This window comes from Arvicola amphibius, chromosome 5, assembly GCF_903992535.2.
Source record: "Arvicola amphibius chromosome 5, mArvAmp1.2, whole genome shotgun sequence".
Classification (NCBI taxonomy): domain Eukaryota; kingdom Metazoa; phylum Chordata; class Mammalia; order Rodentia; family Cricetidae; genus Arvicola; species Arvicola amphibius.
Genome location: NC_052051.1, coordinates 132,989,696 through 133,016,733, shown reverse-complemented (window position 1 = coordinate 133,016,733; position 27,038 = coordinate 132,989,696). Strand labels below are relative to the sequence as shown.

The window sequence follows — 27,038 nt, the reverse complement described above, 5'->3', positions numbered from 1 at the left end:
CTTTATAAAATTAAAAAAAAAAAAAAAAACGGCTTTTGTTATTCCCACTGCATGTCACTGATGAAGTCATGATATTTGGGAGTAAAATGTGATATACGTTATGGTAATGCATTTGAAAAGACACAAAGAAAACTATGGATTTGAGTTCCCTGAGGATTTGAGTTCGGCAGTTGCTGAATGTTTGCTGCTTGTTTCAACCACTGGGATCCTGAGAATGAAACTTCTTGTTTTCCCTTTTTTTCCCTCCCAGCTGAATATTATACACTGTGTCCTGGAGGTGAGGGCTTTAGACCGAACCCCATCACAATCATTTTAGAAGGTGAGCTCATAGCTATTTGTCATGTTTGTTTTAATAAGGATATCAGCTTAGGTTAGAGGGAAGCCGGTACAAAAGCCAGCAGGTTTCCTGAGTGGAACTACAGGTGGGCAGTCTGTCACACACCTTTAGCTACAATTTTACCACGAAGTAGCCATCCATTGCCAGCATCTGGTGTTCAGTTGTTATGCAGAGACCCTCTTGTTACATTGTCCCCAGCAAATGCTCGCAGCTTGCTCTCATTCCTCCCCTCAGAAACCAGCAGTTGTGCAAGGAAGAGAATCATGGTCAGATTAGACAGAGCACTTACAGGCCTTCCCTTAGGTGCACAGATATCTATAGTCCATACAAGATGTCACGTGGGAAAGCTGCAGATATTGACTCTTTGCTCACGATGTTTGTTGCTAATGGACTGTCTCTTCTTGTAGACATTGATGAATGTCAGGAGTTACCAGGGCTCTGCCAGGGTGGAAACTGTATCAACACCTTTGGGAGTTTTCAGTGCGAGTGCCCCCAGGGCTACTACCTCAGCGAGGAAACCCGCATCTGTGAAGGTGAGGGGATCTGGTGCTGTTGCCAACCGCAATGTCTGCTGTCAGGGCCCTGCATCCTACAGAAGGATGAGAGCTTGTTGAGACTGTGATAGCTTTTATCTTTTCATAGCAATGCTGTCCCTTTGTATAGTGACAGATTCAATTTGCAGTTCATTTGCAGTGATTTACTTTACATTTTTCTCTGAGTAAGATGGTGGGTTAAATATAGATTGCAAATGAAATTGCGAATATGAAGTTAGTTATATGTAAACATGGACAATAATTTTAAGTAGGGACAGGTAAACTTCAATGTGATGGCAAGTCAATCCTGGTCAGTAATTTCTAAATGCTGGATAAATATAAAGACGTCGAAATATTGTATGGATTATGCCTCCTCCTCCCCCCATCACAAAGCAGTTATAATTTTAATTTTAGGAGACCGTCTTGCCTCTAGAGGCAAGGACCACCCTTGTCTTTATTGCTTCAAGCTCTAGTTAACAATATAACATCAGTGTTTGTGTGTGGGATGAGGGACTGCTTCTAAAACTGAACATTAGGAATGAAACATTATTCTATTACAGCCTTTAGTTTTGAACTTATTAGACAAATGCATCTGAAAAAAAATGTGATTTACCCTCAATTGAGAGCCTGTGAGGGGACTTCTAGTTTGAAAAGAGGATCACATAGCCTACACTCAGTTTCAAGCTGCTGTTAAAACTTTAATCCAAATGGCATAGGAAAAAGCAGACTTCAAAGAAATTCCTCTTAGAGAATGTGAGTTTCCCCAAATGTACACAGGCATAAGGTAGTTTCTTTATAGTTCATAGTTTTTAGGATTGAGAGCTTTTTATCTTTTTTTTGAAGTATGTTCTTGTGGTGTATAAATGTAAACACATACTTTGTGGGTATTTTTTCATTTCTGAATCTTATAAACATGGAATTAGGGAATCACCTGTGTTCTGTTCAGTAAGCTACACTGTATAAACTCAGAACCAACCTAACTCACGGATGTTCTTGCCTCTTCTAGACATTGATGAATGTTTTGCCCATCCTGGCGTATGTGGCCCCGGGACCTGCTACAACACCCTGGGAAATTACACCTGCATTTGCCCACCTGAGTACATGCAAGTCAACGGAGGGCACAATTGCATGGGTCAGTAGCCGACCCCGAGAGGAACCGCTGGGGTCAAAGCTGCTGACTTGGCGCCTCTGGCACCTCTGTCCTCAGAATCGCTGTTCAGAGTGTCTGGGTCCAAATCTTTATGAAGGAGGAATTGTCAGGAATGAGGAAGTGTTTCAGAGTCCCATGAACTGATGCTCTGTCTCAGGCTCTTAATTTTCCGCCACATAGATATATATCCTGTAAATCTGAGATTTAAAAAAAAAAATTAGGGCTTGGAATTACAGGTCTTAGATAATTTTGATTCTCCCTGTATATAAAATGTACCTTGTATAGATAAGAGCATATTCAAATTTCAATACTTAATTCTTTTTCAATTAAATTAATTAATATTTTTTGATTAAATGAATATTTTAGAAGAAATGCATGTTCATTTGCCCATAAAATGCTTTGCCCAAAAGCAGGGGCTGTCCACTCGAAAATGATGGAGCAGTTCAGAGAGTTAAGACAGCCGACCCCGACAGACCTTTCCCAGAGTTCCATCCCTCAGGGAAGTTGGCTGAACAAGCGTGCTGGTTTCGCTGCTCTCGATGCTGAGCTGACCCGTTTCTCCCCACACAGACATGAGGAAAAGCTTCTGCTACCGAAGCTATAATGGGACCACGTGTGAAAACGAGTTGCCTTTCAATGTGACCAAGCGGATGTGCTGCTGCACACACAATGTGGGCAAAGCCTGGAACAAGCCTTGTGAGCCGTGCCCAACACCAGGAACAGGTAGGCACCGCCGCTCAGGCTCGGTCAGTGCTTTCTGTGACATACAGTCACCATGTGCGGCAGGTCCAGATAGATCCAAACAGCGGGCTAGGGCTTCGTACTGACTCCTGAGATATATACTCATAAGCTCCAAATCTCGAAATGAGGCAAGCACCGTTGCCAGAGTTTATAGCATTGGTCTGTATACAATCATCATCAAAAAGACTGGCCACTTATTTATTTAGTCATCCAACAAATTTATTGAGCAACTACTGTTTATCACTGTGTTCAACATGGAAAGTATAATATTTTGGTAAAGTAACTTAAAAGCTAGCAAATTCAGTAATAATTGTTTAAATTAAATCTTGAAAATATGTAAAATAAAGTGATGGAGAAATATTGCTTGAAAAAATATGTTTTAAGAAAGTATCTCAAGAAACAAACTGCAAAAAAAAAAAAAACACCAGCTCATTAATGTGTTTCTTGTGCAGCTCCTCCCACAACACGGAAGGAACCTATACATGACAATACATTTTAAAATGGTTTTAGGGTACTGGGGTTTTCTTTCATGTGTTTCTGTGCCTGGTGCCTGCAGAGGCCAGAAGAGGGCACTGAATCTCCAAGAACTGGGAGTTATGGCCTGTTGTGATGTGCTCAGTGCATGCTGGGAATTGGGCCTAGAAGAACCTGTCTCCAGCCAAGCATGGGAGGATTTCATGCAAGCACAAATTCCATTAAAAGAAAAAAAGAAGGAAGGAAGAGAGGGAGGGAGAGAGGGATAGAAGGAGGGAGGAAGGGAAAAAGATAGAGAGAAAGAAGGAAAGAAAGAAAGAAAGAAAAAAAGAAAGAAAGAAAGAAAGGGGGAGAGGGGGAAGGAGGGAGGAAGGAAGGAAGAAAAAGAAAGAGGAAAGAGGGAGGGAAGGAACGAAGGAAAGGAAGGATCACAGAGTCGAGAATAGCAACCACTTGTCTTCAATTTACTCTTCATCTAGACCTTGTGAGGCCTAGAGAATGCTAATTTAGCATAGTTGCAGATCCTGAAATCTGAACTAGGAGTACCAATGGGAAAGGAATGGACTGTGCATTTGTTACCAAATATCGGTGTGGCATGTGTTCAGACATTTCACTCTGGGGATGCTAAGATGAATTCAGGGGAAGAGATTGGAGAAGTGGTGCAGGGTTCTCAAACCCAGTGACTTGGTGACTCAAACCCAGCCGCATGTACTTTCCTCCTCACCATGACAGAACAGCCCACCGACCCGTCTCAGGGACGGCAGATTGATTTTCTCTCATGCTTTCCAAAGTCATGACCCACCATGGTGGGGAAAGCTGAGCAGAGCCCTTTGGTCCAGCGTAGCAGAAGCTCCAAGGCCTTAGCTTGTTCACAGGGCATAGACCAAGAGCCAGAGGACACAGGTAGGAGGCAGAAGCAGGGTTTAAAGGTTGACCTTCAAAGATCAACCCTTCTAGACTGCTCCCACCACCTCTAAATGGTCCCCAGCCTCAAAGACAGCAAACTCGATTAAAAAACTGGAGGGCAGGTGTTGACGTGGTGAGCCAGGCAGGGCACCTTAGATAATACTGCGCTCGTTATCAGGTGGGTTTGGCTAGCCTTCCCCAGCCCCGTTTGTGTCCGTAAGATGAGGTGAAGACATTCTCATCAGTCTCCATTATAAAACTCCAGCAAGACTACTGGTTGGAGAAAATAAATGTCATTTTCTCTGATAGAAAATGAAGGGTTTAGGTTTGGGGACAGATCTATATATGTATATGAAAGCCCTGTTGGTGATGTGATCCAAGCAGAGGACTTAGGACTTACCCTTTCTAATGACACCTTCTCTGGAAAACAGGATAATCAATAGCAGCAGGGACTATTCCATGGGGTACCATGCTATCTGACGAACTGAGATGGTTGATAGGAAGGTCAGTAGGTAGATCAGACAGACAGACAGACAGACAGACAGACAAATATGGATGAATGGGTGGGTGGGTGGATGGATGGATGGATGGATGGATGTCAGAGGACAGCTTTGTAAAGTTGATTCTCTCCTTCCCCTTTTCCATGGATCCCAAGAACCTGGCTCAGGTTGTCAGGCTTGCCCCATGAGAGCCTCTACACCTGAGCCACCTAAGCCGCTCAGATTGAACCATTATTAAAGCTCTTTGTATCATAAGGAAAAAAATAACTTAATTGCCAAAGAAGGTTTGTCTTCTTGAATATTCCGCTTACCTTCTCCTGATGTCAGATCGATAAGAAGCTGGTGATAGAGATGGCAGTGGCAGAGGGTGCCTAGATCATTTGCAGAAGCAGACATTGTTATCAAATGCACATGATTACGATGTAGAAGACTGGTTGTGGATAACATAAAAACGCTCTTGTTGGTCAAAGTCGTGGTGTAAAGATAATTTGGATGTGTCTGAAAATGCTAAAAGTGTCCGCCTTTGTTTCCATTTTAAAGCTGACTTCAAAACTATATGTGGTAACATTCCTGGATTCACCTTTGACATCCACACAGGAAAAGCCGTTGGTGAGTTGTCTCTTATGCATGTATGTATCATCTATAAACATACGCATGTATATATCACAGTTTGTACTCAAGTGTCTCAAAACATAACAGTACCACAAAATCCAATAATCTAGATTCCGAGCTAACATGATTAATCAAGAAACTTTGACCAAATGTTAGTTGTGTTTGTGTTATACTTTGTCAGCATAGCCTAGCAATTAAAGTATGATAATTACTTACTTGACAGTCTCAAAATTCCATGCATGCCATGCAAAAGTTCAAATTTCCCTTGCAACGCTTACTGTCTTACATGGCTAAATCATCTAGCTCATTTTGTGTTCGTGGGGGTGGAAGTACCTTGTGCGTATCTGTGTGGGTGCACATGTATGCGTGCGCCAGGAATTTCTAAAGACCAGAGATTAATATCTGACGTGGTCCTCAACACTTTACACATTGCTTCCCGTGTGCGGGGTCTCTCGCAGACAAGCTGGCCAGGATCTCCACTGATCCACACACCTCCGATCCCTCCCTTCCCAGCCCTAGGGTTACAGATGAATGCTACTGTGTGGACTCTGGGGATCTGAACTCGGGTCCTTGTGCTTACATGGCAAGCGCTTTCCCACTGAACCACCTCTCCGCCCTGCTTCACTTTATTTCAACTGCTACTCTTTTCAATAATACATCTTGAGATTTTTGTACATTTTCATATCATCCCTTTCATTTGGTCTCACTATGAATTTACAGAATCCCTTTTCAGATGAATCCCTTCCTTCTGGATACTTTCTGTTGTGAATTTTACTTTTCCCTCCTGGCTTAAGCAATATAATTTTAAGTCTCTGTGACGCAATCTACTTGAGGGTGTGTGTAACAAAATACATTAACTGAAGGAAACGCAGCTTTGTCAGATGAACGGCAGCCATTCCGTTGACCGTCACACAGCTGGTGGTTGGGACCTTGGTCTCTTAAGTGAGTCACCGGCCTTCTTGTCGCATCTTTTGCTGTTTTACCAGTCACCTTCATTCTTCCAAAGCTCTTCAGAGGAGCTAAGGGCACTGTGGGCTTCAGTTCTCCGTGAGCCACGCGACCGCGTATGCCAGCTTACATTTGACCTGAATAGAGAATATGTATTTTCATTTCAGGCTACGCAGAGGTAAGATGGTAAAGACGTTTAGCAGAAGCACATATATTTTATCCAATCCATTCTGTTTCAGACATCGATGAATGTAAAGAGATTCCGGGCATTTGTGCAAACGGCGTGTGCATCAACCAGATCGGCAGTTTCCGCTGCGAATGCCCGACGGGCTTCAGTTACAACGACCTGCTCTTGGTCTGTGAAGGTAATCTGAGAGATATATGTCCTTCCTCCAAAGACTTAGCTGCGTGAGTGGCTTTTCCGTGGGCTTGTGATTTTGTACCATCTCTTTTGTAGTATTTAAGAGTTGAGTGTGGAAGTCGGTGACCTGAAAGTAACCCTAAAGCAACTGTGTAAGACTGTTTACCTGGACCCGTTGCTTTTTCAGACATCGACGAGTGCAGCAATGGCGACAACCTTTGTCAGCGCAATGCAGACTGCATCAACAGCCCCGGCAGCTACCGCTGCGAGTGTGCGGCCGGCTTCAAGCTCTCTCCCAACGGGGCCTGTGTAGGTAAGCCATAGGCTAACAGCCGCCAGATACGGCAACGTATGGGTTCCCTGTTCTCCAATGACTTCTCGTTTCCTCCCTTTAAAATATTTTAAGGATGCCTTTAGAAAGATTGTCTGCCTCAAGCTATCCATCATGCTGAAACACATCTACCATAATGTTCAAATTGTTTTCTTGAGAAATGATGTTCAGTGGGTTTCTCTGGTATCAAACAGAATCCTTGAGGTCCCAGTCAACCTGCAAACATTGCCTGAATGAAGAGAGCCTTGGGTACTTGAAAGCCTCGCTTATATTAATTCAGCTGTGGTCCTGGTCCATTCTTAGCCTGTCTGTAATAATTACTAGCAGGTTAGAGACATACGTCTGTGAAAAAACGGGGGACTCTTAATAAAACTCCGATATGCATAACGTGTCTTTTGTTTTCTTTCCTATTTTAGATCGCAATGAATGTTTGGAAATTCCCAACGTCTGCAGTCATGGCCTGTGCGTTGATTTGCAAGGAAGTTACCAGTGCATCTGCAACAATGGCTTCAAAGCTTCTCAAGACCAGACCATGTGCATGGGTAGGACCACTTTTCCCATCCAGGGACCGACATGAGGCTGGGACTTAAGGACAGTGATTCCAAGGGCAGCCACCATGTCTCCACCACGCTAAACAATTTAAGGCTTTGGAGTGAAATTTGCAAGCCAGGGACATGATGCAGTAGGTTCTTCTGTCCAGTGATCCTCAACATTTGGCTCCAGAAGTTCATGTGGCATGACGGTCATTCAGACGAACTCAGTGCCAGGTGGAATTTACCCACGAAATGCATCTTGGTGTGCACAGGAGTAGCGAGGATGACAATATTAACACAAACACGTGTGCAGATCTGCATCCTTTTATACAAACTGTAGTTTAGGATTTATTGGCATCATTGAAGCTTTAGCTCTGAAAATAATTGCGGGAGGGAATATAACCAGAGTCTTTAAAAATCTCCAGTAACCAATATTAGGGTTGGCTAATTGCTGAGTGGTGGCTAGTATGTTTGCAAAGGCAGGTGGCAATGCAGAGGCTGGGATGGCACCAAATGCCATAACTCTGTTGTTATGTAACTCAGAGGTCCTCTCTAAGCTTCATATTTGAAGGAGGAAGATAAAACATAACACGTGGTGGTTTGTGAGTAGCATGTCCTCTGTGTGAAAAAGCCAGGGGATTTTTGTGCACCCAACTCTGTAGGGATCACCTGGTGAGGTGAGTGTTAAAATCAGGTTTCTCTAGTCTGGAACCATTTCCTTCATTGAATAGCTGTGCCACGAGCAGCATATGGGGAAAGCCTCAGTTTACCCACTGCACCCTGAGAGCACCTTCCCACCATGGGCCGCCCCAGAATGACAAGAAAAAAAAAAGTCTCCAACCTATATCACTGTTTCTGGACCCCTGTGCGTGGACTTTCTGGGAAGGCTTGCTTAGAGGAGACACAGGGATCTCCTTCTGTACTCAGAGAGTCTAATCTGCCACACACACACATTTTGTATTTATGACTCAGAAATTCATATGGGAACAACATGTCCTATAAGAACAATTCTTTCACAATAAAGTCAGCTGGAGACCCAGGCCTCTCAGACACAAGTGTCTGTTCCCTGGATAGTGACCCTGCAGGCTGGCCTCCCAGCACAAGGGTTTGCTGTCTGCTGTCACAGATGACCTTGCTAACTATTCTCACTGTAATTTTTTAGAAAGCTCACGACTAAATTCTAAACAAACCCCTCTTTGGATTTCACTACTTCCTTAAAGAGGCCGAACTTTTCATGATTAAATTAAGATTTATCAATTCTTGACCAAGTGTTAATAATGCTTTAACATTTGCTAGGCGAGCCTGTTCCTTGCAACATCTCTGCCAATGACGTTTCTACCCATTGCTTCTGAGAATTACACATACCCATAGGTCAGACTGTTTTTTCGTCAGTTTGCAGTTTTTTTTGTTTTTTGGTTTTTTTTTTTTTTGTTGTTGTTGTTGTTTTTGAGACAGGGTTTCTCTGCAGCTTTAGAGCCTGTCCTGGAGCTAGCTCTTGTAGACCAGGCTGGTCTTGAACTCACAGAGATCCGCCTGCCTCTGCCTCCCGAGTGCTGGGATTAAAGGCGTGTGCCACCACTGCCTGGCCAGTTTGCAGTTTTGATTTTTTCCCCATTTTCACATTCTTACTTACCTCAAACAACCATGGGTCCCTAGCACTGCGCTGGGGAGCATCTAAGTCACGAAGCGGCGAGGGTGAAAGAAAATGTTAAAGGGGAGTAGCTGGCTCTAGCTAAACGTCAAGTTCTCCTTGGCAGATGTGGACGAGTGTGAGCGGCATCCATGCGGAAACGGGACTTGCAAGAACACTGTTGGGTCCTACAACTGTCTGTGCTACCCTGGGTTTGAGCTCACTCACAACAATGATTGCCTCGGTAAGTCTTTCCGTTGGTTCAGCCTTGGTTCTTTCAGAAGATAGGCAAAGCCGCTGAGCAATCTCTGGTTACCTGCAGCCATTTTCCCTCAGTAGTCTCCAGGCCATGGGCTGTTTTGAGCCTTTCCTCACAAATCCAGTTTATCACGGAGGAAGGTCATCCAGATGCCCATAAATGGTCTGATTTAGAGTTTAGGCTCTTTGTGCCCTCTAGGTGAGATGGAGAGAGACCCTCAATTATTCTCATGTTACTTCATGTATTTTATATGAGTTCATTTCTAATTTACACTCCAACCCTAGCAGACTCTCCATACCTAGCAGACTGTCCATGTCTGGAAATTTCCTTGCCCATCAGTTTCAAAGCCTGTATGCCTTTCCCAGTTTTAAAAAAAATGAACAGTGAGCAAGTTTTGAGATGGGTCCTCGGGTCACACCTGTGCTAAATATAGGATTTCAGTTTTTGCCACACACTGACATACCAATGGGAATTGATGCCAGAGAGGTTCCCCCCAGGAAGCAGAGTAAATATAAGAGAAAGGGCAACACTTACTTGTGTATCCATGGTGGGGTGCTTTTCAATGTAATATAGTGTAAGCCACATGACCGGGAACTGTGAGGGGAGCATTCAGGATGATGTCCACCATTGTAGGATCATTAGAGCTCAGCCCCACCTCCTAATTATCCCAGCTTCCCTGTTGATTTCCTTTATCCTTCGGAATTCTGCAATCATGGAAAGGATTTGCAGCTAGATGGCTGTTTTATCCAACTTCGCTTGGGTTCCTCTGTAGGTTTTGTAGTTCTCCTCCAGGGAGACCTAAGAGTCCTGTCTGATGATGCTGTAATGAAAAAATAGCCTTCAGGAAACATAGGCAATGACTCTCTCACTCACTCGTAATCAGCCCGAGGCTTACCTGAAAACCCAGCACCTGCCATCTTCCTTGCAAATGGTGCATTATGGTGCAAATGGTGCATTATGGTCACGAGCCCTGAACTTTTTAATATAGCTGATTTCTGTTTCAGTATGCTCACTACTTTGTCCTTTGAATAGGATCCTGTGTCCAGGTAAAGGATCTGCAAGTCATGCAGTCAAGTTACATCCTATAGTCCCCTCTCCTCTGCCAAAAGAAATACTTTGCAATTGGAAAAAAACGAAAGATTGGTCTTAAATTGTCAAACTTTTTACCTGTTCATAAATCTCCTAAGTTATAGCCTGTGTCCTTTGAAAGACGAAGCAGCCCTGTGTGACCGTTGAGTGGTTGGGTTGGTGTGTCATTTTCCTTTTCTGTCACTGAAGTACAGGGTGGACCTTTTGGAAATGGGTTCCAGCAAATGTTTTCAGAGTTCAGCTAGCGAAATGGTTCTGTGCTGGCGTTCCCTCTGAGACCCTGGCCTCTCTCTGCTTTCAGACATAGACGAATGCAGCTCATTTTTTGGACAAGTGTGCAGAAACGGCCGGTGCTTCAATGAAATTGGCTCCTTCAAGTGTCTGTGCAATGAGGGTTATGAACTTACGCCAGACGGCAAAAACTGTATCGGTAAGAGACGACACGGTCAGTCATCTTGGTGGCGTTATGTTGTGTGAGACACCGTGAACCTCACAGTCTCATTCAGCTTATCCACATTTCACCATCAGATGGCAGGACCACAGTGACCTGTGTCAGGGACATTTCGGTCTAAGGCATTCACCACCAGTTGGGCATGTATCATGGGGAGAGTTTTTATTGGGGACGGCGCCTGAGGCTATGTCTCAATGAAAGTACATGAAGAAACAAATCAAAAGGATTGGCAGCCTTCCTCTTAAGAACCAGCCACGATATCGGAGGAGTGCAGGGCGTCTTTGTCCATGGTGACCCAGCTGACCAATGGGCCCACGCGGAGTCCGGGTCACCATCGAACACTGTCTACCATTTCAGCAAACAGATAAGACGGCCATGATTGTCTCATGTCCGGGTCACTTTTTTTTTTCCCCTCTTCTTTCTCTCTAAAGATACCAATGAGTGTGTCGCGCTTCCCGGCTCTTGTTCTCCTGGGACCTGTCAGAATTTGGAGGGATCATTCAGGTGCATCTGTCCCCCCGGATATGAAGTGAAAAGCGAGAGTTGCATTGGTGAGGCTTGAGTTCGTTCTGAGGTCACGGGGTGTGCGGGAGAATAAGGCCTGGCAATGGTAAAGGTTGCGTGGGAACCTCAAACCCAGCCCCTGCGTGCCTGTATCCAAATGGTTGTGTTGTAGAGTGTTGGCAGCGAGAACTTAAAGACGCGGGCTTGTTTTCATCGACAGAAATCTTAATGCTATCAAGGGATTTTTCATTATCCTTCGTACCTGAGTCCTCAATGTCAGTAGAGATTGCCTACTGAATTTTAAAAATTTCTACAGTGTGATCTTTGACACGTGATCTTAGAGTAGTTATTAAATATGAACCAGGCTCCTGAAAATATGAACCAGAAAGCTTGATGGTTCTCCTGACGTTTCCTCTCTTGGGAAGGCTTTACTTACATAAAAATGGGAACTATCCATCCCTTGGTGGTAGCAGATGGCTTCTACCTCAGCTCCCAGTCCAGGAGGGCACTGCACAGCCTCGGATGGCCCGGTAGACACGATGAAGGCGACCTGTGTACAGCTCACCCCGTTGCTTCTTGTCACTTGTTCTTTCAGCGTGACTGACATTCCGAAGCAGTGGCGTCTAAGGGAGGCTTTGTGAGCACGAAAGGGTTGCTGAGGATAGGTCTGGCTTTAAGGTTTTCACTCTCTCAGATCCTAAAGATAAACGCCTCTGATGTTCATATTCAAGGCAGTTACAGAGCAAAGTGGGCTGCTGACGTCATAGAACTGAAATCTGTTTCAGGCCACAGGATTAGACAGTATGTATCCCCGTCGGTCTTGTTGGCATGTATAGTTTATTATGAGACTGATTCTTATTTTACTAGCCAAAATGATAATAAACACAGATGAACCATCTTGGTAAAAGTTTCTTGAAAGCCTAAGATTCTCTGCCATTTTTACAAATTTTGTTTTGGGGATATGGAAGAGGATATGTATGTGTACATATGGATGAGTTCACAGCAAAGTAGCAAAGAAAATCCATAGTCCATCAATCGCTTTCTTTAAAAGTATCCGTATTGGCTACACAGTATATATGTGTTTATGTGGTATGTTTGGGGGGTCTATATGGGGAGTAATGCATGTGCGAAATATGTATGTGTAATGTATGTGTGGTATGTGTGTATAGTGTATTAGTATGTATGTTTGGTGTGTTATATGGATAGTATGCACATGTGTGTGATGTGCATGTATGTGGTATATAGGGGATGGTGTATATGTGTGTATGTGATGTGTATTGAGCATGTATATGTGGTGGGGAGAAGTATATATGTCGTGTATGTGTGCATATGATGTAAGTGTGTATGAGAAAGAGAGAGTGTGTGTGTTTGTATGTGTGTGTGTGTGTGGTGGAGGGGATATATGTGTGTGGTGTATATATGTTGTATATGTCTGATTTGGTGTGTCTAGTATGTGTGTGCATGGTGGGAAGTATATATGTGTTATGTATGTGTAAAGTATATTTGTGTATGTGTATGGTGTATGTATATATGTATGTACATACAGATGTTATTCCCCTTACTCCCTTGAGACAATCTCTCACTGAACCTGGAGTGAGGCTGGCAGGCAGCAAGCCCTATGACCCTCTGCCTCTGCTTCCCAGTGCTGGGGCTACAGGCCCATGTGACCAATCCCAGTTCTTAACATACTGTCTAGGGATTTAAGCGTGGGTCCTCATGCCTGCACAATGGGTGCTTCCACCCACTGAGTGTCAGTTTTGCTTTTCACATTCGATTTCATTTCTTCATTGTGTCCACATCCATCCTTATATGGAGAGATCCCGCATGCTAGAGCAATTGGATGTAGAAATGCAGATGTCGCTGTGCCCTGTCTTGTTGGAAGCACCTGCATCTGTGGTTCCGCTTACATTGTGCTCCATTTCCTATGGTTTGCATGGCCTTTCTTTCGCTCACCCATATTCACTGTGCAGCTATTGCCTTCCTCTGAAGGCTGGCGAAGAGCTGTAGAGTAACAGGCTGGTGACTGGACGTGGGAAGAAGGTACTGAGGAGCAGAACAGGCAGGCTGCGCGCTGAGTGTGTGTAGGGATTAAAAAGCCAGAGGTAGCCCCATTGGAGTCCCAAAGGAGGCATTAGGGAGGGGCCCACGAGTAAATGCCATCTGAGCACACTGAACCTGTAAGGCAGGTGAGTGGGTCATGTCAGGTAGGCAGGTGGAGCCCCCGCCTAGTGATCAGGTGACAGGACCTCGAGGTAGACGTGGGAAGTTCTGGCATATGGCTGGCTGAAACTGGATATGACCTTTCACTTTTAAGGCAATAACTTACTTTAAAAGAATCAATTAGCTCTGTTCACAGTGTCATCTCTTAAACATCCGTCAATTAATGTCTGTTGCAGTATGGACAAGTAGATATTTTCAGCTCTTGAACAGAACATTGATTGGATTAACAAACTCTACTGTCCTGCAGATATAAATGAATGTGACGAAGACCCCAACATTTGCCTTTTCGGTTCCTGCACCAACACCCCCGGGGGCTTCCAATGCATCTGTCCCCCTGGCTTTGTCTTGTCTGATAATGGACGGAGATGCTTCGGTAAGCTGTGGTGTGACTTCTCTGGCAGCGTGTCCCCTAGACGGTTAAAACCTGGACAGTGAAGCATCGTGCTCAGGCTTTCTCATGATAAAATATTTGTCTATTAGTAATACACAGTCTGCAGTTACAGCACGGACTTCTCAAGAGTGTCTCAAATGGACAGCGTTCGAGCAGTCTGTTAAGACCGTTAGTACAATGTTTAGATTTTATGCTAAAAGAAAAATCATCTTGGTTTGCCATTTTCATTTGATTGCTGGCATGGGCTGTTATTTATCAGTACATGAGTTGCCTCGGGCATCGTTTGACTTACTGGATGTTAAATTCATTGTTTTTGGACAGCCTTAACGTGAGAGTGAAGAAGAAAAAAAAAGGAGACTGTGGGAATATTTTCCCGGCTAAGGCCGATTTTACAAATCCCTGAACACATCGTAAACGTATTTAGATGTAATACATGTTTACATATGCACATCATTTAAACTAGCAAATGAAAGTGAACCGTGAGGAATGCCCAGGCCTGTCTCTTAACTACCCATCTCGCGTGCACCTTGTGTCCAGCCCATGAGAAATGTTCCCTCCGAACTAGCTGTATCCACGTTGTTCCCTCTGTCTCACGAGCAGTGAGGAACTGTGCCCTTTGCTTTCCTGACTAGATACTCGCCAGAGTTTCTGCTTCACCAACTTTGAAAACGGCAAGTGTTCTGTGCCCAAAGCCTTCAACACCACCAAGGCGAAATGCTGCTGTAGCAAGATGCCAGGCGAGGGCTGGGGGGACCCATGTGAGCTGTGCCCCAAAGACGATGAAGGTGAGAGTAACGGCATGTGGAGGGCGGCATCGTACCTTCAGACAGGATTGCCAGTGGTTCCGGAAGCAGCCACTTGGCAAGAGCCCCACCAGCATCTACACACAGCGTGCCCACTGACACAGCCCGCTTACTTTTCCTTCCAAAGCATTAGCATGACTTGCATTCTGAAGACTGAACTGCAGAGGCGAGGGCAGAAGATGCCAGGGGAGGATGGAAAGGAAACTCCCACACGACTTCACAAGTCCCAGACGGGGGGTGTAAGAAGTGTAGCTTGGTGATAGAGCATAGGCCTAACCCCTGCAAGGCTGGAGTTCGGTCCTTAACACCAAAAATGGATGCACAGTTAATAAAAGCCTATGGTTGCTGTAATAGCATGGGCTGTGATTCTCCAAATATTACGCAAATTTCTGAAATGTGACATCAGAACATTGGCCCCACAGCTTCCCATCAGCACCAGTGACTTGTAGAGTATTTCCCAGCAAGATCAACTTGTGGTGGGTCCTTATGTAGGGAGTAGCTTCTGTGTGTAAAGGACAGGGACAGTTTTGGACATCCTAGTGTTGGGGACAGGACAGACCCAGAGTCCCCAAGTTGGTGGTACCCTAGGAAGAGCTCAGATAGCCTTCTATGAGTATACTCAGTGTTGGCTTTAAAAATAAACCATGAGCCGGGCAATGGTGGCGCACGCCTTTAATCCCAGCACTCGGGAGGCAGAGGCAGGCGGATTTCTGTGAGTTCGAGACCAGCCTGGTCTACAAGAGCTAGTTCCAGGACAGGCTCCAAAGCCACAGAGAAACCCTGTCTCGAAAAACCAAAATAAAATAAAATAAAATAAACCATGGCCAGATGCAGTGCTGTGCGTCTTTACTCCCAGAACAACGGAAGACAAACAGCAGGGCAATCTCTGTGAGTACAAGACTGTGTGGTCTATGTAGCAAAGTTTCAGACTCAGGCAGGGGGCTGGGGTAAGAGAAAGGGAAGAAGGAATGACGGAAGAAAAGAAGGAAGGAGGGAAGGAAGAAAGGAGGGAGGGAAAGAGGGAGGGAGGGAAGGAAGGAAGGAAGGAAAGAAGGAAGGAGGGAGGGAAAGAAAAAGAGAGAGAGTGAGAGAGAGAGAGAGAGAGAGAGAGAGAGAGAGAACACTTGTTAAACATGGATTGTATGGTGTTAACTAGTTCTTAACATAAGCCCTTTAGTGATGGAGGACATGTTCTCTGCAGTTGCATTCCAGGATCTGTGTCCATACGGCCATGGGACAGTCCCTAGTCTGCATGACACACGAGAAGGTGAGCTCTGACACATTTTAACCTGGGTGGATTTTTCATTTATTTTATAAATCATGCTAATTTTAGTATGTCCTATAGTATATCATATTTAAAGAAAGTATGTAATAGTTTATGAAACATTTATCATATGCATGTATCATATGTGAAATGTCTGTTTTTCTAGTAAAAAGGAAAAAATATTTATGTTCCATTCATGTTAGATATGTGTTTAGTAGATACAGCTAGATTAGCCACATTTTTTTCTTATGAAGAAGTTCATGGGCAGTTTTATATTTTAGATGTCAATGAGTGTCTTGAGAGTCCAGGCATTTGCTCAAACGGGCAGTGTATCAACACCGATGGATCCTTCCGGTGCGAGTGTCCAATGGGCTACAACCTGGATTACACTGGAGTCCGGTGTGTGGGTGAGTATTGCCTCTGGTTGATGTACTGTGAATGCCCTATTTTATTCTCCTATTAGCCCAGGGACCCTCGGGTAGCCTTGGTGGTGTGGTAGTGGTGGTGGTGGTGATGTGGATGGTGGTGGTGATATGGACGGTGGTGGTGGTGGTGGTGATGTGGATGGTGGTGGTGGTGATGGTGGTGGTGGTGGTGGTGGTGGTGCTGGTGCTGGTGCTGGTGCTGGGTGGTGGTGGTAAAATTGAGAAATCAAGATGACCTAGTAGTAGAATCTTCACTTCTACGTTTTCCCCATGCAGCTTGGCTCATGTGAAGAGGGGTTTCCCAGTATCTCTGCTTTTAACCAAATACACAAACTCTAAGACCTTAAGATATAGTCCAATGATAGATTTGCCTTGCATGCACAAAGCCTGGGTTTGGTCCTTAAAGGCATGAAAGACTAACAAATAAGAAAAAAAAACCCACTTCTTTTAATTGACAAAAGCCTAACTAGAATTGTCCCTTTGATGTCATGTCTTTGCACACATCCTCTTGAAGCAGTGCACCGTGGACCTCTGCACACATTAAGGCTGGTCAAGACCAAGGGGGAGGCGCTGTGGCGGGGAGTGGGGTTCACTGTGCTTTTTCCAGATCCCTGAAATGTGTGCGGGACTCTGTACACCTTACATTGCCTTGCAGACACTGACGAGTGTTCTATCGGCAATCCCTGTGGGAATGGCACATGCACCAACGTGATTGGAAGTTTTGAATGCAATTGCAATGAAGGCTTTGAGCCGGGGCCCATGATGAACTGCGAAGGCAAGTCGTCCTGCCTTGAGATTGCATTATCTTCCTTTGATGTACAGAATGTGTTTTAGGAACTTACTTCCATCTATAGCCGCTGTGTTATTCTGCTGTTTATGCTCTCCACCAGCACATTGTCCGTTGCCTCATCCAGCTCTCTCAGTCACTGTTCTATGCATTTGTCCCCTGACAGCAGCACCAGAGTGGCTCAGAGCTGGCATCTGTTATTTTCTCCTTCCTTTAAGTGTTGGTTACATTTTCATGACTTTTCATTGTATCGGTTAACTTTTAATTTGTACTCTGAGTACTGGGAATGATACATTCTGAGCAGGGTTACACTCCTTTGAGGGATGTTGATGCTTTGATCTTAGAAGATTTGAGTTGTGTGCAACGGCAGCCTGGTTGGCTTGTGAAGGCTCAGATTTCAGTTCCACCCTTGGAACCTAGAAGCTAGCTTCCTTGAGTTTTGTCCCATGCACGCATGGCACAGTCAACAGCCTAGGCTGCAAACGTGGAAAGGAAGAAAGTATAGCACTTCTCTTTTCTGGCGCTCCTTTCCAGAATCTCATTCATGTTTTTTTGAGACATGACTTCAAGGTCATGTACCCTGGATAGGATATTAAGAAGTTGACATTTAACTCTCAGACTGCCCCTGCTAGGATAGTGATCACCTGAAGGTTAGATTTGGAGAAGGGGAGAGGGAGGGAGGGTAGCCAACATAGTAATTAATGTTAGTTCCTGCGGGTTCTCAGCTGAGTTTTTACCCATCACTAAGACTCCAGGTAGCCTTTGGGGTTCTTCCAAGCATATGGCTGTTAATTCACTGGAGGAGGAGTTGGCCAGGTACTATATTTTATATACCAGATGTGAGAGTTTTATTACCTTGTTGCTTCCTATATGGTCTGTAAGTAAACACACTAGTGTTCCTTTAAAGAGAAAGGGGTTCCTTGGGGGTGGGGGATACAATGAAGAGCCTCACACTGAGTGCATGCCGACTTCCTTAATCAGACATCAACGAGTGTGCTCAGAACCCGCTGCTCTGCGCCTTCCGCTGCATGAACACTTTCGGGTCTTACGAATGCACGTGCCCAGTTGGCTACGCCCTCCGGGAAGACCAAAAGATGTGCAAAGGTGAGACAAGAGCCGCACCTTGACTTGCCCCACTGGGATGGATCGTACTTTGACCCTTGTCTTCTTCTGAGCAGTTTTCTCCCAGGGCTTTACAGGAAGAAGCGTGGCAGCTTTGCTGTCGATCTTCCCACCTAGATAACAGGACGTTTAAAAGCCTCTGGCTAGGGTGGCCTGAGCATCCCACCCTGCTGTTGTCATACTCCCGGATGCTTACTCAAGCAGAGGTCACCCTTCCCTGGCTCACTGTAAGGACCAGTCCTGAGAGTGCTACACATCTGGACTAGAGCCAGCTGTTTGGGAGACTAGGCTCCTTCCTCTGTCACACCAAATGATAGCATGACGAGGGTCAGAAGACCAGAAATAATGACTGAAAATTACTAGCCTACAGCCCGCTAAACACGATGTGCTGTTGTTAACTATTTTTTTTTCTCCTTTCAATACATATCTTAATAAATGTCTTCTAGATCTGGATGAGTGTGCCGAAGGGCTGCACGACTGTGAATCTCGAGGCATGATGTGTAAGAATCTGATCGGCACCTTCATGTGCATCTGCCCCCCTGGCATGACCCGCAGGCCCGACGGAGAGGGCTGTGTAGGTAAGCCCCAAGGACGGTCTCTGCTTGAGCAGTGCTCTTGCTTCAAGCCAGAACTAACACAGCTCCCAGACATGCTAAACATAAGCCAGCTCTTTTCCAGGCTGTGCCAAGGCCCCTCTCCATCTTCTCAGGGTCCAGGGCGGCACACGGGACTCTGGACTGTGCAGTGGTGGTCCACACAGCTAGGAATTTTGGGCATTTGTTGTTTGTTAGCCTCTGTGAGTCTGAACCATCAAACGCTGAAGTGTAGAAAACATCCGGGAAATACCTCTACTCATGTAGAAAAATGAAAGCTTCGAGGTTACCTGTCCCACCTTTGCGTCCTCCCGTGAGTGAGAAGAGCAGTTCAGGGTCAGTCCAGCAGGGTTAGCACCTTGTCCCCATGATTCGACTTGTCTGAGTCTCAGTGCATTCATGTTTAAAGGGGTAGGGGGTGGAGCTATGATTTCATGGCATGTGTCAGTCTTGCCTTGTGCAAGCATGTCACAACTACCACAGTCATTCCCTGTGTCTTTCTTTCCTAAAGTGCTGTCTGCCACCTGAGTCACCCCAGCCACTGCAGCCACTACACAAGCTTTCTCCTCCCTAAGAACAGGGACTGTTTAACTTAGAACCTGCTACCCCCTTACCAACCTCCACTACCTAGGGACACTGAGGTATTTTTGGAGAAACAGCAATTATTAATACTTTCCTGTTTCTGCAAAAAGAACACCAAAGTAAAGAATAAGGTTTCTTAAAAGTGAATCTACAGGCTGTTGTCTGCTGCTCAAAGCCTCACCAGAGAGAGGCCACAAATGGACACGGGTACCTTTAGGGGACAGAAACATTACGAGACTGCATTGTGGTGACAGTTATGAGGGCCTATAATTGACCAAAAACCATTGGATTGTATGCTTACAAATTTTATGGCATGTAAATTGTACCTCAGTTAAGTTCATTTAAAAAAAAATTAATCTTTTCCAGAGAAAGAAGTACAGGACATATAACACTGTGCTATAATGTGCTATTTGTACTAGCAAAAAAAAAAAAAAAAAAAGAACAAAACCACCAAAGTGTGCATGACGGATACATAGATAAATCTGTTGTGGAGTATTCATGCCAGAAAATACATAGCTGTTAAAACGAGTGTGATAAATGTGTGTATATGCTGACACAGAAATGACCGTGAACATACGGAGTAAAGCCATATAAAATAACATGTCATTTCATAGGAAATCTAAAGTGTTATTAAAGAGTTCTAATCTAGAGCGGCTTTGTCTAAAAAGTTTGATCTTTGACAAGAGTGAATTCCTAAGTCAGATGTATAGTATAAATCTTAAAAATGCGGCACCCTGCTAAGTTCTGCGTGGATTCTGACGTGTTCACCTCTGACTGTCATTGCGACAAAATGCGTGAGACAGAGTACAAAGAGAAGGCGGTGCTTTGGTTCATAGCTATGGAGTCTATAGTCCATGACGGAGGGCCCATGCTTGGAACTTAGGTCCAGGCATCACAGCACAAGAGGTAAAGGGCTCCTCCAGGTCATGGAAAGGCCAAAGAAATGAAGCAGGGGCTGGGGTCCCATGGTCCCCACAGGGGACAAGTATACAGTGACCCTGGCACCCCTTGTTATACCCCCATCTCCTCAAGGTCTCACCGCCTCCTGCTAGTACCACATGGTGGCAACCCTTTAGCATATCCACCCTGAGGGGGCATTCAGTGTCCACACTGCGGCATGCATTGTCTTGTAACTTAACAAACTTTATCTAATGAAAGTTAGGGTTTCTGTTTGCTTGGTTTTTTTTTTTTTTTTTTTTTTTTTTTTTTTTTTTTCGAGACAGGGTTTCTCTGCAGCTTTAGAGCCTGTCCTGGAACTAGCTCTTGTAGACCAGGCTGGCCTCGAACTCACAGAGATCCGCCTGCCTCTGCCTCCCGAGTGCTGGGATTAAAGGCGTGAGCCACCACCGCCCGGCTTGCTTGTTTTGTTTTTAAGTCCTACATTAAGAGATGAGTTGCACCCCGGTTGTTTCAAAATCACTATTCATCCAAGACCTGTCAATTCAGGGGACTAACCTCAGTCAAAAGAGAATGTTCCTCAAATCTAGCACAGTGCAGAATTCTAACGTGGGGGGAAGAAGGAAAGAACCGTCCTGGTTACTGTGCTTGAGACACTTTTTCTTTTGTTTCAAATCGGAAGGTACGTTCTTAGTCTAATTTTATCCAGCTAGAGTACTCAGAAATATGTTCAGCTTTATTTACATGGAACTTTTCCATTGTTTATAACAAGCAGACGTTCATTATAAAGCCGGTACATTTGTCTGTCTGTTTCCTGGGGACAAAGGTAGACAGCAGGAGGAAGCGTCTCTTTAGAACTGTTACAGAGGAGTTGGGGAGCTCCGAAAAGGGTTGAATTCTTCGTCCCTCATTTTCGTTATGGTGTATGACTGACTGGTGGAGGGCGGGAAGGATGACATCTCCTCTAGTCCTAATATGTTATGATCTTGTTGATGGCTAGCATTTTGTACCTGTCCTTTTTTATTGTTAAAATATGTAATAAAAAATCCCAGCACTCGGGAGGCAGAGGCAGGCGGATCTCTGTGAGTTCGAGGCCAGCCTGGTCTACAAGAGCTAGTTCCAGGACAGGCTCTAAAAAAGCTACAGAGAAACCCTGTCTCGAAAAACCAAAAAAAAAAAAAAAGAAAAAGAAAAAGAAAAAAAAATATGCAATAAAAGACATAAGCCCCAAAACCTGGCTTAGTGGCTCAAGCTTGTGACACCAGTACTTGGTACCAGGTGTTCCAAGGCAGCCTGGGCTATGGAGTAGGAAGTTGGCTTTGAAAGACGGTCAGATACTCAGTTCTTCATTACAGCACACTGGTGGTGGAAACATATGCAAATACTCTTTGGACCTCCACAAGAACACTGTGGGGAAAAACTTTATATGATGCAGGCAGTATGATTTCATAATTGGAAATCCCAACAAATAACAAAATATTATAACAATTTAAAGTAGTTGCAGAATTTAGAATGGAAAATAAAGTCATTTGAAAAATGAGAAATGTACATGCATGACCTCGGGGTCCAAGAAAATTTCTGAAAAAAAAAAACTCAATTGTAATAAAAATGCAAAACATGGCAAGCTAAGGATGTTATACAGAACATAGGGGGAAAAAAAACAAAAGCTGTAAAATTAACCAGAGGTAGAAACTTGATCCTGAATGCATTATAATCAAAGAATCATTTCTTGAACAAATCACAGATGCCAAAATCTAATAAACAGAAAAAAAAATACCGAGATCATTAGATTTGATTAAAAACGGATTCATAAGCATCTGAGATAGTAATTTAGGAGAAGGCAGTTCATTTTAAAGATGATGGGATAAAGACAAGTCCTTCTCAAGGTTGGGGATTTTAGAAATGTAATGGGAAGAGGTGAATGCTGGGCTGTCTAGACTTTAAGGAAGACCCAGTCCCAGCAGACTGTGAAGGCCGCCTTTGAACACGGTGTGGTGGCAGTCACCACACCGGTGTTAAGAGCAGGCTCTCCTTCTGGCTTCAGCCAGCCAGCTCAGTTTTTAAGTTTGATTAGAAGATGAGGAGCATGGTGAGTCAGAGGCGTGGGGGTCTTTCTGTGGGGGCCAGGATCTACTCTGCAGTCTCCGGAAAGGCAGCTGTGAGAGACAGCCTGGCAACATGCTGCTTCACTATTGACAGGCTTGTCTAGATGGGACGATTCCTAGAGTCAAGGCCAAAAGCAGAGGGACAGAGCCGTCACTAGAGAGTGACTTCCTGAACTTTGTGTCTCAGACCGGAACGATCGTCTGACTCAGTACAGTGCCCTGGGGACAGAAAGCATGACAGATTCATTGAAGATGTCCATAAAGAAATATGTGAACTGAAACCGTAGATTATGTGTGCTTTCCCCTAGGGTCCTGCTAGGCTGCTTTTTCAGCAAATAGAGTTAAACTGCAGAAAACTATTCAAGGCTGAGCAATTTAACCAAAATTCATGTCATGTGTACAGAGTAGGGAAAAGACAGGAAGATAAGAAATAAACTCAAGACAACGGGAAAGAGAAAATGATTTAGAAAAATCACTTCAATAACATGTGAGAAACGCTGTTAAATTAAAAAAAAACCAAAATGGTTTAAAACTATTGAAATACAGGAAAAAAGACGATATAAAGATAATCTAGCCAAGCTCAGAGGAAATGCACCTGTCATAGTACTTTAAATTCACTTTGGAAGTCGCAGAGTAGAAATGGGGGGGGGGCTGGGGAGATGGCCTGGTTGGTGAAGATGAAGTGCCCACTGTGCAAGCATCAGGACCTGAGTCCAACCCACAGTACCCACACTAGAGGGGTGGAGGAGGGGCTCTCGGGCCTTGCTAACTAACTGGACTAGTCAGGATGGTGAAAGCCAGGTTTAGTGGGAGACCCTGCCTCAAAAACTAAAGTGGAGCACAAAGAGGAAGGTAACCTCCAGGTGCCATGTGCACCTGCACACACACATGCATGTGTGTGTGTGTGTATGTGTGAATTCACAAAACAGAAATGACAGAAAACACAAATAAAAATGTGGATATAGAATGGACCAAAAAAATGATCAAGTGGAAGACAGGTATCCATAGTAAGTTTATAAATAAAATCCCTTTTAAAAAGGAAAGCTAGCCGAGTGTGATGGTGCTTGCCTTTTATCCCAACACTCGGGAAGCAGAGGCAGGTGGATCTCTGTGAGCTCAAATCAAGGCAAGCTTGATCTACAGAGAAAGTTCCAGGACAAAAAAAAAAAAAAAAAAAAAAAAAGGAAACCTAAGCAACCTCTACTCTAAGCAAATAAAAAGTCCTGGGGGTAGATTTGAGTATTTTGGAGAAATTCTTAGGAAAAAGACTGAAATCTCCATCACAAAGAGCCCAGTGCCTCATGAAAACCCTTACACAAGAGTCATCCATTAGTTTAATTATATTTATGAAGCATTCACCATGTTTGTGGTGCTGGCAGCACAGAGTAAACTGGCTCCATCTGAGGCCAAATCCCTCACTTTCTCCCTGGTTTGGGAAAAACAGGCTTGAACAAATAAAGAAACAAACGAACCAGTAATGTCAAACAAGGTTAATTAAGCTCTTTAAGGAAAGTAAGGTTTTGTGATTGGGAAGGAGATGCTGTAGAGTACACCTCAGGGTTTACTGGAGTGACGGGAACTGTGACATAGAACAGAAAACAAAGAAGTGTCAGGAACAGCGTAGACCTGTGGCAGCAGGAAGAGTGGCATCGCTGGGGTCTGTGCCACAATGTGGCACAGCGGGAGGCCGGAGGGAGGCCAAAGCAGTGCAGACGCAGTGGAGAAAGCCTCAAGGCAAAGTGGTTTATTTGTAAGGCTGGGGATGTGCCATGAACGTGAAGAACCTAGCTGTAAGCCATTGGCTGGCCTGTAACCTTGGGTAAGTTGGATTAACTGTGTCTCCAATTCCTTGTGCTAAAACAAATAGCAATCGTGAGGACACTTAGCTCATGGGGATCGTTGTCATGGCTCATTTAGGACATAAGCAGATGGTAAAATTTCAATTAAATGCTAACATTGTTATCCTCTAATTGGCGTTTTTAGAGCACTCTGGCTGCCTTGTTAATGGTGCGTTTTAAGTGGGGGAAGAAGCAGAAGTAGTGATGTCATTTAGGTGGCTATTTAAAAATCATCCAGGTTGGGGTCATGGTTGCATGGACAGATCTAGAATACACAGCAAGCTAATCAACATCCAGGATTGCTGATGGACGCCTGACAAGAGAAATGAAGGACAAGAGAAATAAAAGAGGAGACAGATTTTTGCTGAAATGGGTTGATTGGATAATGTTATTTTTGTAACATTATGTACTATGGGAAAGACTCTAAAAAAGCAAATGTGGTTAGGTGCACAAAGGACTGTGGGCTGTGCTGGGTGTGGCTCATATCCCACTGGTTGTTATTATTATTATTATTATGTGTAATATTATTATTATTACACATGCAAACACTGATGAGGCGGAGGTATAAACTGCTGGCATACTTACTGTTGAAATGATCATGGAATTGACCCGCACACCAGGAAGCAGATCTTAGAGAAGAGAAGAGAAGAAGCAGCAACTGAGCTCTGAAAACCCATGGAAATGGAAACAGAGTGACCTCCCTGTGGGATGGTGTGCTGTCTTGAGAGCGTGGAGAAGTGGTCATGGGGGAGGCAGTCGGGGAGTCCCTTTTTCGAGGTGTTATGGATTGGAAGAGAAAGATACAGACAGCAACTTGGCGGTTGGATTTGGTGGCCTTCCCGGAAATGTTACTGGAGACAGACAGAGAAGGCCAGTAAAAGCCCAGAATCAGAGGTTCGGAAGTGGGGCAAACAATCACAGGTCCTTCTTTCAAGTTTCATCCCTCACGGAGAATGAGGAGATGTGACAGTAACTGGAGCCATCATGTGTGACTGAGAAATGTTCCGTTCTGGTTTGGGTTTGTAGGGTAGATGATGTGGGATTTCCCTTTGTATACTGTGATTTCCATTGGTTAATAAAGGAACTGCTTTGGGCCTGTAGCCGAGCTATAGGGGAACACAGCTAGGCAGGGAAAACTAAGCTGAATGCTGGGAGAAAGGAGGCAGAGTCAGGGAGGAGCCTTGGAGCCGCCTCCAAGAAACAGTCTCTCTGAAACTTTGCTGGTAGACCATGACCTCATGGTGATGCACAGATTAATGGAGATGGGTTAAATTAAGATGTACTAGTTAGCCAATAAGAAGCTAGAGCTAATGGGCCCAGCAGTGATTTAATTAATATGGTTTCTGTGTGATTATTTCCATTCTGGGCGGCAGGGACAAACAAGCGGCCTCCTCCTCCCACAGGTAGGTGTTACTGGAGAATGCAGCCCACGGTGTGATTTCTTGAGGAGGGAGAACTGTAAGACCTTGGAGGACAACAAAGTGGCCTCATCTTGTGGGAAGGGGAAAGGAGCTTAAAGTGAGGGCAGTCCCCAGTAGATAGTCACAGGCACCCCTCAGCACCATGGCTGCATAGACACAGCAGGGGCTGTCCTGGGATGGTCCACAGAAGTCCCAATTCCACGATGCCCAGGCTCATGAACGAAACAAGACCTGTCTGGGGCATCATTCTCCTCTTGGTGACCCTTGGTGACCTCTATGTCTTGGGTTAGACACAGAGGAGGAAGAGGGAGTGGTCACAGGGAGAGCCGTGGCCATGGAAACGGCAACAGTTGGTTGTCCCCGTGTGCAGAGATTGTCCAGGGGAGACGGTGGAGGCTGGGAATCAAGGTGTTGCGGGTGGTGTAGCACCACACTAAGATACACTCTACAGACGTTAGCAGCCAGCATTGTGAGAATTCAGCTCCCCCCTCCCTTTTCTTTAAATTCTCATTATTGCCAGTGGCAGTAAAGCAAGGTAATAGTGGTAGAGCCTGAGACACATCAACTGGTCATCCAAGTGCCAGAGCTTAGGCTAGGTGGCACATCCATCAGAAGCGTTACTGGAGAAGTTAATTTTTTGCGTTAAGTTATAAATATATTAAGCTGGGTGTGGTGGTGTAAACCTTTAATCCCAGCATTAGGGGTGGGGGAAGCAGAAACAGGCAAGACAAATGAGTTCAAGGTCAGCCTGGTCTACACAGCGAATTCTAGGACAGGCAGGACACAGAGAAACCCTGTCTAAAAACGCCATATGTACGAGAGAGAGAGAGAGAGAGAGAGAGAGAGAGAGAGAGAGAGAGAGACAGAGAAGGTCAGATCTAGGATGGCAGGCCTGAGCACTCAGATTGTAGAAACAACAAACTAGAAAATTCAAACTTCATAATTCAGATCATTTTGTAAGTACTTTCAAATTATTCATAACAGTGTTTCCCCTAAAACTGACTATCTAGAGGAAGTCTCATTATTGTGAGTTTTAGAACATACTAAAAACAAAACGTAAATATTCAGTACCTCCAGAAAAGAAAAGTAGGTTCCTTAACAATGAACAAAAATGCTGGGCAAAAGAAAATAGCCCACTATTTTCACAATGTTCAAAGGGAAATAATCTTGATCTAAAATTTTAAACACAATGGGGTTAAAGAACAATCAAAATAAGGCATTGTCAAACGTC

General features: G+C 44.5%; 1 protein-coding gene across 2 annotated transcripts in view; it reads left to right on the top strand.

Annotated features, from left to right (window-relative positions):
- Fbn2 (fibrillin 2) overlaps positions 1-27,038 on the top strand; it is a 202,600-nt gene that overhangs the window by 156,080 nt on the left and 19,482 nt on the right. For both annotated transcript variants that reach the window (XM_038330380.1, XM_038330378.1), the window contains exons 38-55: positions 251-319; positions 745-870; positions 1,877-2,002; positions 2,591-2,743; positions 5,182-5,250; positions 6,441-6,566; positions 6,750-6,875; positions 7,310-7,435; positions 9,184-9,300; positions 10,706-10,834; positions 11,287-11,406; positions 13,827-13,952; positions 14,603-14,755; positions 15,975-16,040; positions 16,319-16,444; positions 17,118-17,237; positions 18,231-18,353; positions 18,818-18,949. In XM_038330380.1, the coding sequence (XP_038186308.1) occupies positions 251-319; positions 745-870; positions 1,877-2,002; positions 2,591-2,743; positions 5,182-5,250; positions 6,441-6,566; positions 6,750-6,875; positions 7,310-7,435; positions 9,184-9,300; positions 10,706-10,834; positions 11,287-11,406; positions 13,827-13,952; positions 14,603-14,755; positions 15,975-16,040; positions 16,319-16,444; positions 17,118-17,237; positions 18,231-18,353; positions 18,818-18,949 (2,133 nt within the window). The remainder of the gene's footprint in view (positions 1-250; positions 320-744; positions 871-1,876; positions 2,003-2,590; positions 2,744-5,181; positions 5,251-6,440; positions 6,567-6,749; positions 6,876-7,309; positions 7,436-9,183; positions 9,301-10,705; positions 10,835-11,286; positions 11,407-13,826; positions 13,953-14,602; positions 14,756-15,974; positions 16,041-16,318; positions 16,445-17,117; positions 17,238-18,230; positions 18,354-18,817; positions 18,950-27,038) is intronic.